This window comes from Melozone crissalis, unplaced genomic scaffold, assembly GCF_028551555.1.
Source record: "Melozone crissalis strain CALT ecotype California unplaced genomic scaffold, PUWL_Pcris_2 ptg000023l_1, whole genome shotgun sequence".
Lineage (NCBI taxonomy): Eukaryota > Metazoa > Chordata > Aves > Passeriformes > Passerellidae > Melozone > Melozone crissalis.
In genome coordinates this window covers 6,679,752-6,695,917 of record NW_026535801.1, presented here as the reverse complement: position 1 = coordinate 6,695,917, position 16,166 = coordinate 6,679,752, and the positions used below count along the sequence as shown (strand labels likewise).

At 41.3% G+C, this 16,166-nt stretch overlaps 1 protein-coding gene across 1 annotated transcript in view; it reads left to right on the top strand.

The window, feature by feature from the left end:
* The window catches only part of SPAG16 (sperm associated antigen 16), a 371,498-nt gene that overhangs the window by 212,053 nt on the left and 143,279 nt on the right, over window positions 1-16,166 (top strand). Inside the window, exon 13 of the mRNA XM_054278128.1 lies at window positions 7,036-7,162. Within this exon, the coding sequence (XP_054134103.1) occupies window positions 7,036-7,162 (127 nt within the window). The remainder of the gene's footprint in view (window positions 1-7,035; window positions 7,163-16,166) is intronic.

The window sequence follows — 16,166 nt, the reverse complement described above, 5'->3', positions numbered from 1 at the left end:
ATATGTAAGGAGGCAAGGTCCCTGGAGACGAAATTAATTTCCAACACAATAAAATAGCTTTCCTGTCCTGTTTGGGTGTTGCTGTTGACAGAGTATCTTGTTAACAGCACACAAATGAGGGAGCACCAAGGAATGGGAGGGTGTGGAGTGGGAAGGGAGGGATTAGACAAGATTTTGGTCACCTCCCTGCTGTGGGAAAGCTTTAACCCTCTGGAGGTGCTTGCAAGAGTGAGCCCCAAAGCGCTTGGGACTGGACTCGGAGCACGAGGTGTGCTCAATGATACCCACATTCAAGGACCATCATGTTCAGACACTGCCCTTCAGCCTTCTCTTGGAGTTTAGCTAAAAGTGGGGGCTCCCAATAAGTGTGAGACAAATTTGGAGCAGACTGGAGGGTACCTAGAGGTGTAGGTGCATCCTGTGTGAGCACAAAGCCCAGGGTGTTCCTTCCCCTAGCAGGGCCAGGAGAGGGTTGGAACTGCAGTTCCCTCTTGCAGCAGGTGGAATCTCTTCAGCTAGTAAATCCTGGTGGTTTTTATTGGAGTTTTCAGCAGGAGCTGCAGCAGAGGTGGTTAGAGCTGAGTCTTTACAAAGTGGTGTTAAAGGAAAGCTGCCATGCTCGGTTCAGCTCCTGAAAAGGGAGGGGAAAAGAGTCTTGCTTGATCTCAGAGAGGAAATCTGCACTCTCAAAAATAAACTGCTGCAGGTTTTCAAAACTTACCAAGCAAGTCAAAAATGTAACTGTTGACATTGACTTATGTCCTGTCAGTGGAATGACATAATTTGATCCAGTTCAGAAGTTCTGTGTTTTAACAGTACAACTGTTCACAAGGAGGTCTGAGGAAAGCGTGTTACAGGATTTTACAGCAGACTTACAAACGTGCTGAGTCAGATGAGGAATGTTAGTTTATATGCCTAGAAAACACTAATGAAACATATGTATCATGTCTGGGGTTCTTTCTTCCTTGGCTAAGCCTTCCTAGCTGTGAAACTTTTCTTTGCTTTTGGTAGAAGGAGGAAGATAAGGACAGGGGAAGGGGGAGAATCACACCCTTGCACTAACCGGTGAAGTCCATCCCCCTTCAGAGATCAGTTTCCTTTTACATGCTCAATTTCCTGTGCACCAGAGCAAAGTGTGAGCTGTCAGGCTCCTGTGGTGACAGAGCTGGATCTCATCCTGCTCCTCCTGCCATCAGTGGCAGAGCTTGTGCTGCTTCCAGCAGGACTGGGACAGCTCACAGTGCCTGTGTGGTTCAGCCCCTGATGGGTTTAATACTGAATCCTGCTTCTGCTCAATGTGAACCTAAAAAGTGCAAAAATTAAAATTATCTGACACCAAATTTCACCAGATTGAGAAACTTGTGAGTAGCTCTGCAAACTGATCCTTGCCAGGGAAAGCCTGACTCGGAGCTTTGTTTAAATCAGGGGATTGCTCCTTGTTTTGCAGAGCACTCAGATTGCAAAGATTAAAACATTCCACAAGTGCTAAATGTGAAAATAAACTACACAGAGAAGGTTTAAATTTGTATTTTCTTTCTAAATGTTTCTAAATACTGGAGGAGAAATGCTTGCATTGTCACAGGAGCTGCAGTAATGTCTCCTTTAGCACTGCATTTTCCAGATGTCAAACACTGGTTTGAGAGAGAGCGCAAATGAATGTTCACAATTGGAAGAGAGTTCCATTTTCTTCAGTAGAAGTAATAATCAAACAAAGTGTTTCATATTGACAGCATCATGCTTTTATGTATTTTTTCAGAGACAAATGTACTTTCTAGAGTAAGTGTCCTCACATGTCAATGTCTCAGAAAATGTGTTACATTTAGTGAAATAATGGGTCAAAAAAAAAAAACCACTGTCATAAATGATGGCAGGCACTTTTTACTGAAATACTGGTAGTTTTACATTCTTGACATGAATAATTGGATGTGTCATATGTGAAGCTACCTAGAAATAAAATAGAGGTCATAAAATGTAAAGACCTGATAGGATGCATTTATAACAGCATAAACCAAACTGGCATTTTAATGTCTTAAGCCAGCCCATTTGCTGTCCTTGGCCATGGATCTTGGCTGGGAAAGTTCTATGCCAAATGTAAACAAATTTTGGAGATAGAGCCATACTATGAGAAAGTGATAGGGTTAGGTTTTGTTAGAAAGAGTCTCCTTTTTCTGTTCCAATTACAGCCCAATAGGAGCACTGAAGGCTGGTTGTGGTGTGGCTTTACAAATCTTCCTCAGAAATGCTGTGTCCACCTTCACAGCAGGAGACTTTCTGGTGTAACTTGCCCTGAAAATTGTGATTGCAGCTCACACAGAAGAATGTTTCTCAATAGACATGAGAGAGTTTAGCTTAGTGTTGCTGCATTTGAGAGAGTAGTTTGGGGAAAGATAGTACACTTTGGGAGTTCCTGTTTGGGAATTCATTATTTAATTAATTCCTCTGAAGGCATGGAAGAAGGTGTGTGGGAGAGGCACTGACTCCAAAGAACAAGCTCAAAATCTCATTAATTTTGATTGGCTGTATAGGTAGTTTTAATTACCATGCTTGAACTGAGACTCAATATGGCACAGAAATAAAATAAGTAATGATGACTACCTAAGTACTCACTGAAATGGTATCGCTCTCCACTCCCCCAATTTTTCCAAATACAGCTGAACATAGAAACCTTAAAAAAAAAAAGGCAAAAAAAAAAAGCCAAGAAACAGGGAAAAAAAAATCCTAATTCTATAGGAATGACAGCATGCATGTGTGGGGTGTTTTTTTGAAACACTAAAGTAGCAGAAGAGTTGGCCACATGTTGTGTGCCTTGTGGCTGTGGTTTGCATGGCTGGCAGTCAGGGCAGGCTGGGCACTGCTTTGTTCTTCCTGAGTTTTACTGGGAAACTATGCAGGGCAAGAGGAATCTACCCACTGCCTGTATTCCCTTTCAATTACTGCACAGTCTCTGGAATATCTGACTAGTGCATTTTTTGGCTGTTTTACATTTGTGCAGAGCCTGGGAATATTCACTGAAGTCTTATGTAAGTGAAAATCTTTCATATCTTCTGTTTTCAATGCAGTTTTACTGAAAGCCCTTTGGAATTTGAATGAACCATTCTGGAATGTGATTTTCAAAAGAGAAGTCTCTAGAAATGAAATCTTCCCAATCTGTTGAGTTAGTTATATCAATATTCGTATGGTTAATTGAAGCCAACATTCCTGGCATAGATGTGCTTCTGGATTAGTATCTGTCCGTGTTTTTTTTGAAACTCTTAAAAAATATCCAAGCCTGGTGAGGTAGAATGAGGGCTGATTTATTGATGGACATTATTATCTCACCTGGATTTAAGGGAGAGGAATTGGCTGCAGAGAAAAAGAAAACATTGAACATAATTAGTCCTGTACTAACACAAGGGAAGGATGAAGGTTGGAGTGGTGTCTGAGTGATGTTTTAGCATGCAATCTGCAAAATACTAAACTACTGAGCAGCATTTATCTCGTGACATCATTTGTTGGGAACTTCTTGAGGCATCAAGATTTGTGCAAGTGTTTAACCTTCTGTTCATGCATGATCCCCTCTGCCTTCTGAACAAGGATGTTCAGAGGTTGTGAGGCTTATATCCATGAGGCTCTGTGTTCACAATGAGAAAAATACCCAGTGCAAGTAGCTACAGGTTTATTTTAAAGTAGATAAATTTGTGCCATTGGATAGAAACGTGAGCTTCCATGAAAAAACACTATAGATTTATTCTAATGTAGATAAACTATTGGATAGAGACATGAGCTTCCATGAAAAAACACTGCAGGTTTATTCTTAAGTAGATAAACTTGTTCCATTGGATAGAAACATGAACTTCCATGAAAAAACACTACAGGTTTATTCTAATGTAGATAAACTTGTTTCATTGAATAGAAACATGAGCTTCCAGGAAAAAATGGGGTGATGCTCTACCCTTCACATCAACTTCTTTTTTCATAGAAAAAGAACATCTAGATAAATTGTTGCCCTTTCTGACCAGAAGATAGCTGGTACAAGACAATCTTGCTGAAATTATGTCTCAGCTGGACAGAAAGATGAATTTATTTTATATAGCATTGGGAAAGGTTCTCAGAAATATTCAGTCAGTCGGTTATCAGAGTGGTAAGTGAGATCTCGAGAGCCAGAGCTCATCAGAGTGCAGTGATAGGGAAGTGGGAAGGAGAGAGGCTGCATCAGGGCTGGGTGTTTGTGTTCCTGATGGAAAAGTGCAAATCATTTCCTTCCTTTCTGCTGCTGTCATGGTCCATCACATCACCAGTCCATTTTCACCTTGCTAAGGGATTCTGAATGGGCCTTCCTGCTTTGGCACCTAATTAATCTCTCACAAGCCTGTTCTTGCAGCCTGTCTGCCTGGGACAGTCCAGATCTTACATCAGTGCCTGACAAAATATCTTTTTTTTCCTTTAACTGCCTCCCTTTCCTGTATTCTTTCATCCCAAGCCCAGTCAAGCAGGTTGAAGTTATTATTCTTCTCCAGCCTTTGAGGAAAGCATAGACACACCTTGTTATTACAGGAAAATTGGAAGTAGTTCCCTTTCTTCTAATGGAACCACTCTCACACTGTGGTATGGAAAGCTGTTTATGTTTTTAAAAATACAAAGTGCCCACAAAAAAAATGCAGCAGGATTTTCCTTGTCAGAAACTGTTCAGCAGCTCAGAGCCTTTACATTGGAACGTGCTAGCTGGAAATTATTTGGCACCTTTAAAAAATGGCATTCCTAGGCACAAATAAAGTGTAAGATCTGAGATGGAAAAGGCATATCTGTGGTGTAAAACATTGCCACGAGACTGTGAAACAAAAGAATTATTTTACTGAAGTTATTTTACTGTCGTATATCAAGTGATCATGAATATCAGATACCTTGTGCACCGAGTTCTAACAGCCAAGCACTTTATGTCTAGTTTAAAATGAGTCCTTGTGACAAAATAATACATGTAGTCTATATAACAGATAACACTGGGTGATATAATGTATTATCTATAATAGAAAAACATAGATTCTGTAAAATGATACCAGTGGAATCTAATATTTCTTTGAAATCTATTTCCTGGATAATATTTCTCCTCAGAAGCTACTTATTTCCCTTCTGCTCTGCCTTTGTGGGGCAGGCTTGGTGTTCAGCACAGGAAATCATTCCAGAGTGGCAAATGGAAAAGCACTAAACAGATCAGAGGAGTCCCTGGGTTAGATCAGAGCTCAGGGCAGTGTCCATCCCAACCTTGCAGCTCTCCTTGCAGCCCCTCACTGCAGACATTGATCTCCTGTGCTGGTGGTACAGAACTGGCAAGAGCTCTGAAAGCCTTCTGGGGACACACAGGCAGGGAAAAAAAAAGCAGAAAAATCACATCTTTAATTCCCCCCTGCTGACAGCTTCCTTAATAAATATTGTAAGAAATTTCTCTGTTAGGAGCCACCCAGTAATCTAATTTGCAAGCCCCAGTGATATATTCAGCAGCCAGCTCCAGGGAGGTGTGTTTCTACTGTCAGAATCACATGAGCAGGGAATAAAATTCTGAGCTCTTGCTGAAAGCTGCAGTAATTTATGATGAGTTGTTGGCTTTTATTTTTTCAGACTATTTTTGACTCAGCTGAACAAAGAGGATAGAGCTGCTACTGCGTTTATATTGATTAGTTTTTTCTACACTGTGCTCCCCTACCTGTGTGTTTTCACAGGATATAACAATACAAATACTGCACATTTAAGTTTTACATATATCTGAAGAAATCACAGAGTGATGCCCTTGTTTAATAATGAGTGATGGATCCTGGATTATTTCAATCATCCCCCCTCTTGACACTCTCCTGAAGGAGTTAAACCTTTGCCAGTCTGCTGAGTTTAAGTAATCCCAGATTTGTCTGTCACCTTCTGTGTTGTCTGGATGGGGCATCCTTGGGCTATTCCTTTTCTTCTCCTCTCCTCCAGTTTAAGGAATGTTCTGCTCTGGTGTATATACAGAAGGCAAAGCAAAACCCAAAAAGCTTTCCTGGGATTACAGCTGTACAGCTAAGGTCAAGCTGTTGGTGAGAGAACTGATTCTCCACAGCAGTGTCATTGTGGTTGTGTCCACAATGTTTCCTACAATGGGAAAAGCTTCCTGTCTGGGATTCCATCTGTGTCAGGTCCATCCCCTCAGCTGAGAAGGACCAGCAGTGTTGTCCCAGAAATTACCTCATTCAAAGAAAACCAAGCAAGGAGGTGAGAAAGGCAGCCCAAAAGCTCTAAGGTGTTACTGCTCAGCTGGGAGAAGGTGCTGTGACTGGGTGTCTTCAGCCTTGAAAGAACTTTCAGAACCACTTCACAGGTAATTCCATCTGAGCTGTCAGTTCATGATGAACACCTCATTTCTTGGGGTGCACCTCTGTTCCCTCACCTTTGCTTTAAGTACTTGGAGCTTACAGCGGCCACTGCAGTGGTTCATCCATAGCCAGAGACTTCTCCTTCAGGGAAAAGGGGTTTGGGTGTCCACAGGGACAAGACTTTCCCCTTAGTAAAGAGCTCCCAGGCACCACTTGCTTTCTCTAAGCCTTTCTCTTCCCTACCTTGAGAGGAAAACCAGGTTGCCAGCACTCCTGGCTTTCTTCAGAGTGCATGTGGGCACAGTCCAATAGATCTCTCAGACCCTTTGAGAAAAAGGAATTTCATGTCTATGTAAAGGAAACTCTGCTGTCTCCACCCTACTCTTTTCCCTTTCAGTTCTGCATCAACAAGTTTTTTTGAGGATCCACCCAGGGAACACAAAGTGGTGCTTTCATTGTTCCTCCTTAGGATTCAATCTTTTAAAACCCACTTCTCATTTCTTTATGCCTTCCTGCTCCAGCCTTCCTTACTGGGAAGCAAACACCAATGGGTTGGGGTTTGTAGCTGTCTCCATGGTGCAGTGTTTGGGTGAGGAATCATTGTCAGTGTTCTTTTTTCCAGAGATGCACAAAATGAGTTCTTCATTCACCTAAAGCTGTCTGTTGATGATATTACCCTGAGTGGAGGGTGCTGCATTCCTGTTTTCTTCTCTTGCAGTGAGAGGTGCAGGTGCACCCTGCGTGGCCACAAGGGTTCAGTCAACAGCATCGAGTTCCTGCCCTTCTCCAGCACCGCTGTCACCAGCTCTGCTGACAAGACCTTGTCTCTCTGGGACGTCAGAAAGGTAGGCAGGCTTTGCCTTGGTCTTTCCTGAATTCAGGATGTAGTGATGTGTGTGACATGAGAAAAATAAACCCCAGTGTGAAATCAAAATAGAAAGTGAGGGCGATGTGCCAGTAAAATATTCACTGATACACTTGTTATCTTCTGACCAAAAATGTCACCATGCAACACTTCCTCTAGAAGGAATCTGCCTCCCTTCCTCCAGAACTCTGCTGATTCCTCATGGAACATGCATTATTTTCTCCATATTATATCACTGCAGGTGGTGAGAGAAACTCTGCATCTCCTCCTTTATTCTTCTCTACCTTCTTTCTTTGGAATGGGTAAAAATAGAGTACACTGGAGAGTGCATTTGTCCCTGCTGCTTTGCAAACCAAACATGCAAATCCTGTTCAAGTAGAACATGAGAACAAGGGAAAAGGAATTTTTTTCCTCTTTCCTCAGAAAATCTAATAATTATTGCTGTTTCTGTGGTATGGAGCAACTTCTGAAGTTCTCAGATTAATTCTTCAGTTGATGTTATAACCACTCAGTGTAAAGGTACAGGATTCCAGCCTCAAATGCAGAAGGTTGTATTCATGGAAGGGATTTGAGAGGGAGCAGGCAGAGCTGTTGCTGTGGATTAAATGGTGTTGTCATCAGAGCTATACAAACAAAGGGTAGGAAAAACTACCATGGAAATGATACTGGAATACTTGAGATGCTCATTAGGCAATTTCTATTTATGGATTATAGAAACAGACTGAATAGAAGGTCATTTAATAATAATAATAATAATCCTGGTCAGAAAGCACAATGAGTTAAAATGAAACTAGTCAGGACTCATTATTCCTAAATGCATTGGTTTGTAGGAATATTTGATATCCAAATATGAATAATTCAAAAAGAGGAAAAAAATTATTGCAATACAAACAAAAGTGAAATGCTTAATGGAAAAAATAGATTTCTGCTTTGTTTTGTTTTCAATAAATCCTGCAAAGAACTTTATCTTGCAAATATCTCAGTAATCTCCTGCTTGTAGCAAATTAACAGAGTCATCAAGGAGTTTTCCTTTGACAAACATAAGGAAAAAGCCTCTCTATTTGCTCACCAATATTGTTTTTCAAAAGCCTTGGGTAATTTAGCTAAGATAGGAAAGACTTTTGTGAAAAGAAAACGTTGTATATGGCATTTTGTGGTGTATTTATGCTGTTTAATTTTTTCCATGTCCAGTGGGAATTCTTGCAAGTTTGGGATAAATGCTCACAGTGAAACCTCACTTGAGGTGGTGAAATCCCTGTCAAGATGCTACCTCCCTCTAAATGCTGAATGATATTAAATGTTCCCTCCAGAAAGAAGATGAATTGTTTTGTCCCATTAATTGGGAATAGAGTATTTTCTCATCTCTGTGAGCTCAATTAGCATTAAGGAGTACATTTAAGATACTTTTAATGAAACATGAAAACCACGCTCGGGTTTGTTTGCTCATAAATCAGATTCCTATTGCTAATCACATCTTGCTCTCCCATCATTAAGTGCAGTCAGCTCTTTATTATTAAAGATAATGGATACAGAGAACTGTAAGTCAGAGCAGTGTAAGTTGAATGGACAATGAGCTCTGGATTTGGGGCAGGATGGAACATAAATCTTTGTAATTACTAAGATACTAAAGCCTGCAGACTTTGGAAATGCAGAGTGTTACTTTTCCTCTTTTTTTTTTTTTTTTTTTTTTTTCCGGATAACAAAGTAAGATCCATCCAATGGTTTAAAAAAATCTTCATCACATTGACTCTAATTTTAAACCTAGGGGCTATGTTGCCTATAGGAAAGTGAGAACAGAGGAAGATGAATTGCACTTGTGGCTCTTTCCAAACACTGAGGGAGAATTACAGCTTTGGTGTTGGATTTGGGCAGGAACCACACTTGTGCTGTGCCAGACAGGCAGTGGATCAGATGTGGAGACCCAGGCTGCAGTTCTCTGGTGGGGATTTCTTGCCAGAGAAGCTGATGGCTCTGGTGCCAAGATAAGCTGCAGAATTTATTCCTCCTGGTGCCAGTTTCATAGAAAGACAAGCGTGGTCTGGCTTTTCACCAGAACAATTCCTCGCTGACACATCAGGGAAAGCATCTCCACTCATGAATTGCTTAGTGTGTCCAGTGATGAATGGGAGAGGTGCAGAAGAGCCCCTGAGTCCAAGGTCCCCTGCCTGGGTTAATTCCTGCCACTCCTCTGCATCTCCAACAGCCTCAGGAGCCATTTCTTGGGACTGCTCACATTTGTCTCGACACCATTTGAGCCAAGCTTGAGCTTCAGCTCTTTTTTCAGACAGATGAGATACCAAATATTTATACACTTAAATAATTAAATAGAAGGGAAGAAAAAAAATACTTATTTTTCATTCTAAATGTTTGAAACTTATTGATTTAGTAACTATCTCATGTGCTTTCTGATTTTTGAAATGTCAGGTTTTATAACTGGATATTTCAATTTTGAAAATATTGTGGAGAGACTGTCATTTAAAAGGCAGCTTTCAGTAGTAATGCCCTGAGGAATGTGTCCAATGAGGATTTGGGAAGAATTCTGTGTGTCCTTAGCAGGAGAGAGGCCCGTTTACATCAATGACACTGTTCTTGGGAACAAAGTTCAGCACACATAGAGCTCTGTAAAAAGTCACACTCATACAATGCTCTATTTCTATTCCATTTTTTTTGAAATAACAAGCATTTGAGATATTGTTTGATAATTCGTGTCCATTTTGGTCTCTACTGCTCACTGGTACTCAAGTTTAATATTTTAGTTATCCAGGATATATTTTTTTATGCGGTGCAGCTCAGTGGTTTAAGATGAGACCTGGTTTTTCTGCATTCTGTTTGCAGAAAATTGCTGCATAACACAAATAAAAGGATCCCATTCCCACCCCACTATCAAACTAATACCTCTGATACTCAGGGAGGAAGACATCAAGGATGTCAACTTTTTTCCATTTGGGTCAAAGATGATTAAGGCAGCACAGTGACCAGATGCCAGTTTTGGGTCTGCACATCAAATTGTGTCCTTGTCAGTAATTTGTGGACTGAACAGCAGAACCAAAAGTTAGAAGCTGCAAGGTAGTGTGGTCCTTGATGAATAATGCAGGCACCAATCTCATAGGAAAAAGAAAAAAAAAAAAAAAAAAAAGAGAATTAAATTGCCCAAAAATCGTGCCTGAACAGCAGCAAGAAGCTCCCAGTAAAAACCCAGCTCTGGCCATTTTCCTCCTCAGAGGCTCCTGCAGTTTCCCCTTCTGGGAACGTAGGCAGAGCCTCCTTTGGGCTCCTGCAGGGATATCTGTGCATGGCTGTGGAGAAATTGGATCTCTGAGCCCCTGGGAATGGTTCCTGAGTTGGTGCACCACACTTCATCCAGCAGGGCAGCCTGGAGCTCTGGGGCTGCACCACACCCACAGGAATTCATTGGGAAGGAATAGTCAGGGCAAAGAGCAGGAGACTGCTGGGGGCTTCTCTAGGGTAATACTCTAAAATAAAAGAGGTTCTTAGGCACAGCCCTTTTTAGAGCAGTAGTTAATAAATTGCAGCTTCTGTGCTCCAGTGTCTGCTTATCATGGTGTGCTAATGGCTCTTGAGCATTGGCTGAGTTTGATGGAGTTCTCACACAATTAGCTCTGTGGGAAACAGCAGGGAAACCCAAATGAATGTCCCACCTGGGAGGGCAAGCAGCAGCACTCAGCAACCCCAGCAGCACATTCTGAGGAGTGTCACAGTCCAGGTCCTGCTCTGTTCATCCTTGGCTTTGCATTTTGCCCCACAGAGATCTCAAAATCTGTGTAGAATGAACCCCAAGAATCTGGGAGTGGTCATTTGCATTTTTTCCTTTGTAAAAGGGCTCTGGCTGAAGGCACGTGGGTCATTTGAGGACAGTGGCCATTTCTAAGGGCTTTTCACTCTGTGTCCTACCAGAGAATAAATAAATCCATGCACAGGGCAGTTTCTGAGCTGTTGGCTGAGGTTTCCAGCTGTGCTGCAGCATTTTAATGATGAGCACTTGGCTGCCTGTGTGTTTCATATGGATGTAGAATAATTACAAGGATGCTGATCTAAGCTGCAGCCTTGCAATCTTCTCCTTCACAATACTGCCCATCCTCTCCCATCCTGGTTTGTCTTTGGCCTGGGATATCCTTGCTGGGGTTCCTGTGGCAGCTCAAAGCTGGTTAACTTTTGGTTAAACTGGGAAATTGTTCCAAACTTATAATTTCCTTAGATAACCTTTTATTTTCTTCTAATTAAATTATATTTTCCCATGTTTCTTTTATCACTATTTAGTAATTTTTAAATTAGTAATTCCCTTACATATCCTATTTTAGTTTTTTCTCTTCCAGTGCAATATAAATTAGTTTGTAGATGCTTTGCTTTTCCATATGGATTTTGTCAGGACATTTTTGTCAGTAGACTTAAAACACATGGGAACACCCTGATCTTTTCAGGGATTCTGCCTATTTGTGGTGGGAGTTCTTTGCCTGTGTCCCTTTGGAATGGTCATTCACAAGGCAAACTCAGGAAAAGTGAATTTAAGGATCAAGTGTATGAGAGAAGCATTAAGCAGGCAAAAGGGAGTGATTTTGAAAAGCAATCTGGTTGTCTTTATAATTTTTAGCCTATTCCAGTTGATTTATCCCCAAGTAAACACCTTAGACACAAAATTATCAGTCAGAATCTCCTCAGAGTATTGGATTTGTCAGTTTTATTTGAACCCTTTTGAACTCCCGAGGAATGAATTCATGAGCTGAGTGGATAGACAGGATGGGTCATTTAAAAAACCTTTGACAGGCAGTTTAAGGTCCAAATCAATCCTCTTCAAAAGTAGGTCAAAGATTGAAGTTGTCACTGTTGGAGACAAAGAACTCTTCCATGCAAACTCCAAATCTCCCAGTGCAATTAAATTATGCTGCTGTAAATAAGGGATGTGCAAGGATAAGTCCAGTTCCTGGCATGAAGTGTAACAAATTCTGTGTTCCTCATTCTGTGCATTTGTAAATAATGGGTTCATATTTTAAAACTCCCTGTCTTCACATGAAAAGGAATTTGAGTCACAGTGAAATATGAAATCAAGAACAAATAGTTATGAATACGGATTATGTTTGCTCCCAGAAGTAGTATCACAAAAGACAAAAGTAAAACTTGGAAAGGTTTATGTTAAATCTGTTTGGGATGCTTTCCTAGAGACTTAGTGCCAGTTTTTTAAAAACCAGAAGTATGGCTGAGGAAAAAAGTCAAAATTTCTTTCTAATAATGAAAAACAGTTGGGACAAAAAGCTTGATTTGGTTAACGTAGTTCTTAAAAATACTACATTTTGAATTATTTTCAAAACAACTTCAGTGGAAAAGGCAGATTGCAATAAAATATTTCCAATAATGAACATATAAGTGCCAGTTGGATCAGTTGACCCAGATACAAGCAAGAAAATATACAGTGTTCTGGGTTTGCTGTTTGTTTTTTTTTTCTTCCTGAGAGGCAGGAAAACCCCTGCCCTTCAAACAGTGTGTGGCTGCTGTCTCCAGGATCATCCTCAGACTGGAACTATGTATTTCCCTTGGACCAATTCCTTCTATTGTCTTTTCTTCCAAATCAAACCATTCAATCAACAGTTTAACAAACTATAATCAGCTGATCCCACAGGCTTTTTTTCCCAGTTAAACTATGTTTAAACCAGGCTAAACCTTTTAGAATCAGACAAGTTGTTCTGCAGCGCTCAACAGCTGGGCTTGATGATCTTAAAGGTCTTTTCCAAGCAAAGTGATTCCATGATTCTAAAGCTCCAGGTAAATTAGTGGCCCTTAAAGGGTTATAATTGTTTTATTAAGCTGTTCCTGTTCACTGATATGCCCAGTCCTGTCCAGTGGATGTCTGAGTCCTGTTGCCAGTGGGAATTCAGCCCATTAATGAGTTGTCTTCCTCTGCCTTTTTGCCAAAACACAGAAAAGCTGCATTTTTAATTTCAAAGGGAAGTCTTTGAGAGGACAAGACAGTTCTGTGTGTTAAACCTTAAATCTCCAGGTTGGCTTGCAATTCATGTGAAATGTATAAATGGCAGTGAGGTTAGATTAAAGTAACACTTTCCATCATGACATTGACAGTCATTTAAGCTGCTGCTGGAGAATCACAGGATCTGCTGAGCTGGAAGGGACCCACAAGGACCATCCAGTCCAGCTCCTGGCCCTGCACAGCACCATCCCCAGCAATCCCACCCTGTCCCTGAAGCATTATCCAAATGCTCCTTGAGCTGTGGCAGCCCTGAGGCTGTGACCATTCTCTGGTGAACCACTTCCAAGAGCCCCAGGATCCTCTGCAGCTGGATGCTTTCCTTCCTGTGCAGTCATGGTTTCCCCAGAGGCTCTCCAGGAGTTTCCTCCAAAGTCTGCACCCTCCAGAGCTTCATGCAGTGCAGCCCAGCCTGGCTCTGACTTAGTGTCAAAGACTTGGTGTCAAGACTTGGTGTCTTGGAGCAAGTGTTGGCTCATTCTCACATGCCTGCCTTTCCCAGGGTGGGAGCAGCCCTATGATCCATCCCTAGCAAGGTATAGCAGTGCCTGTCCTGCAATCCCTGTTTGCTGCCCTGCTCCCAAAGCTCCCAGCACATGGATTGCCTCCATTGCTGCAGCCCTGCTGGGCTCAGGGCCTTCTGGCAAAGCTTCTGCTGTGGCTCAAGGCTGCCTCTCATTCCTGTGCTGCTTTTCTCTGCCCGGGATGGATGGTGGGTGGTGGGTGATGATGGGTAGGGGTGTTCACAGGGGTCTCAGGACAAGGGAAGAGATGAGAATCTTGACTCCATGTTTCAGAAGGCTGATTTATTATTTATATATTATATAAATATATATTAATATTATTTATATATATTATATTAAAACTATACTAAAAGAAAAGAAGAAAGGATTTCATCAGAAGGCTAGCTAAGAATAGAAAAGAATGATAGCAAAGGCTTGTGACTGACCAGAGTCTCAGACAGCTGACTGTGATTGGCCACTAATTAGAAACAACCACATGAGACCAATCACAGATTCACCTGTTGCATTCCACAGCAGCAGATAACCATTGCTTACATTTTGTTCCTGAGGCCTCTCAGCTTCTCAGGAGAAAAATCCCAGCAAAAGGATTTTTCATCATATATGTCTGTGACAATGGGTGATGGGTGGTGGTTGATGGCTGGTGGGAGCTGCTGCTGGGCAAGGCAGTGTGCAGTGATGGAGCCCTGTGATCCGCAGCTCTGCCATCACAAAGGGACACCTCAGGCCCTGCAATTCCCACTGCACTGGCAGCTCCCTGCGCTGCTGGGTTGCAAACTTGCAAGGGCAGGCAGAGAGAGGCACTGGAGGGAAGGGGGACATTAATTCACCAGCCATTGAGGCAGATTTCGTCTGTTGCTGCTTATCTTTGAATATTAGTAGTAATTAGAGAGCTATAAATAGATAAATGTAACATATTGGAAGTCTGGACATGGGTTCCAGTAAGCACTGTGTGGCTCCTGGCAAGGGATCTGGGGAGCATGGGGTGAAATGAGAATGAGGGAAATGGAGTGAGGGAAGCAGGTTGTGCTCCTGCCTGGGCAGAGTGAAGATTGACCTGAATGTGAACTTCTTACCAGCTGCCTGTGTCCATCCATAATGTGTGGGCAGGATATATTGCAGTAAGAAAGAGTTTGATTTCCATGTGGCCAATGTCACTTTGAAACAAAATGAGAGTAAAGTTCTTTCAAAGGCTTTGGGAAAGGCCTGGCTGCAGAATAACATTTGCATTGACTTCTTGGTCCTAAAACTCTAATTAAATTATTGATTATGAAGCTGGCTGCTTTCTTAATAGTTCCTAATGTAACAATTAAACCAAAGTAAGTAATTAAAAATGAAAAGATTGGTCCACAAGTACAATCTTCAAAAGGTCATTTTCAACTTAATTGCTTTTTTGAAACAGGCAGGAATAAAACAAATGAGTCATTAGCAAAAAAGCAATTTGGTGTGTGCATGTGTGTAATAATGTGTCTACCAGATGACCACTGACCACACAATACCTAAATTAATTTAAAATAATGGCTAAATTTACTTAGTTGATGTTATATTAACACATCTCTTCCAGACCAGGCCTCTGGTGTGTGAAGTGCAGTAGGAGATAGGGAACTGTAGCATGTTTCTGCTCTGGACAGCTGAGAGCCCAGGGCAGAAGCCAGAAACTTCAGTCAAAGAGCACAGAATTTCACTGGAACTACTATGTTATTGTTTGATGTCATAAACAATGCTTTGTACTACGCTGAGCATTTATTTTTTTATTATTATTATTATTATATTGGTGTGAGAAGTAAGGGTTTATAGATGCCAGTTAGATTGGTCCATGGATTTTTACAGGTGGGAAAGGTGGCAGGGAGGGGAGCATAAAGATGTTTCCAGAAAAAATTCCAGAAGACCACTTAACACTGTTGGATAGTGATTGTTTTGCTGGCTGCAGATGGATTCTGCTTCAATGGACCTGCTCCAAACCAAATCTTCTTCTGGATGCGGCAGTGGTGGAGGGGGAGAGGGAGGGAATTCCTGTGCAGCTCAGGTGGTGAGAGAACTAGATAAATCTGTTGGTCTGTGAAGTTAAACACCATGATGACTGTGTCTACACATTCTCAAAAAGATCTATTAAAACCCAAACAAACTCCAAACCTCACAAATCAATTTATTTTCTTCTAACAATAACGTGAAGTAATACATTTTCAATTATTAGATTTTCAGTTTGGTAAAAAAATGGATCAAAATATTGGTGATGACTTGATGTGTTTATGTAGATTACTCCCTTTTAAGTGCTAGTGGATACATTTATTCCCACTCTGGCTCCCTACATCCTCAAGGAATGGCTGCTTTGGACTTCAAGTCCTTTTCATAGGAGCAACCAGATATTGCCTGGGAAATGGCTTGAACTGAGAAGCAGTGACTTTGGCTATGTTGTGTTCAGACAAATGGAATTTCAGACCTTGTAAGGTATTTGCATAAAAATATTT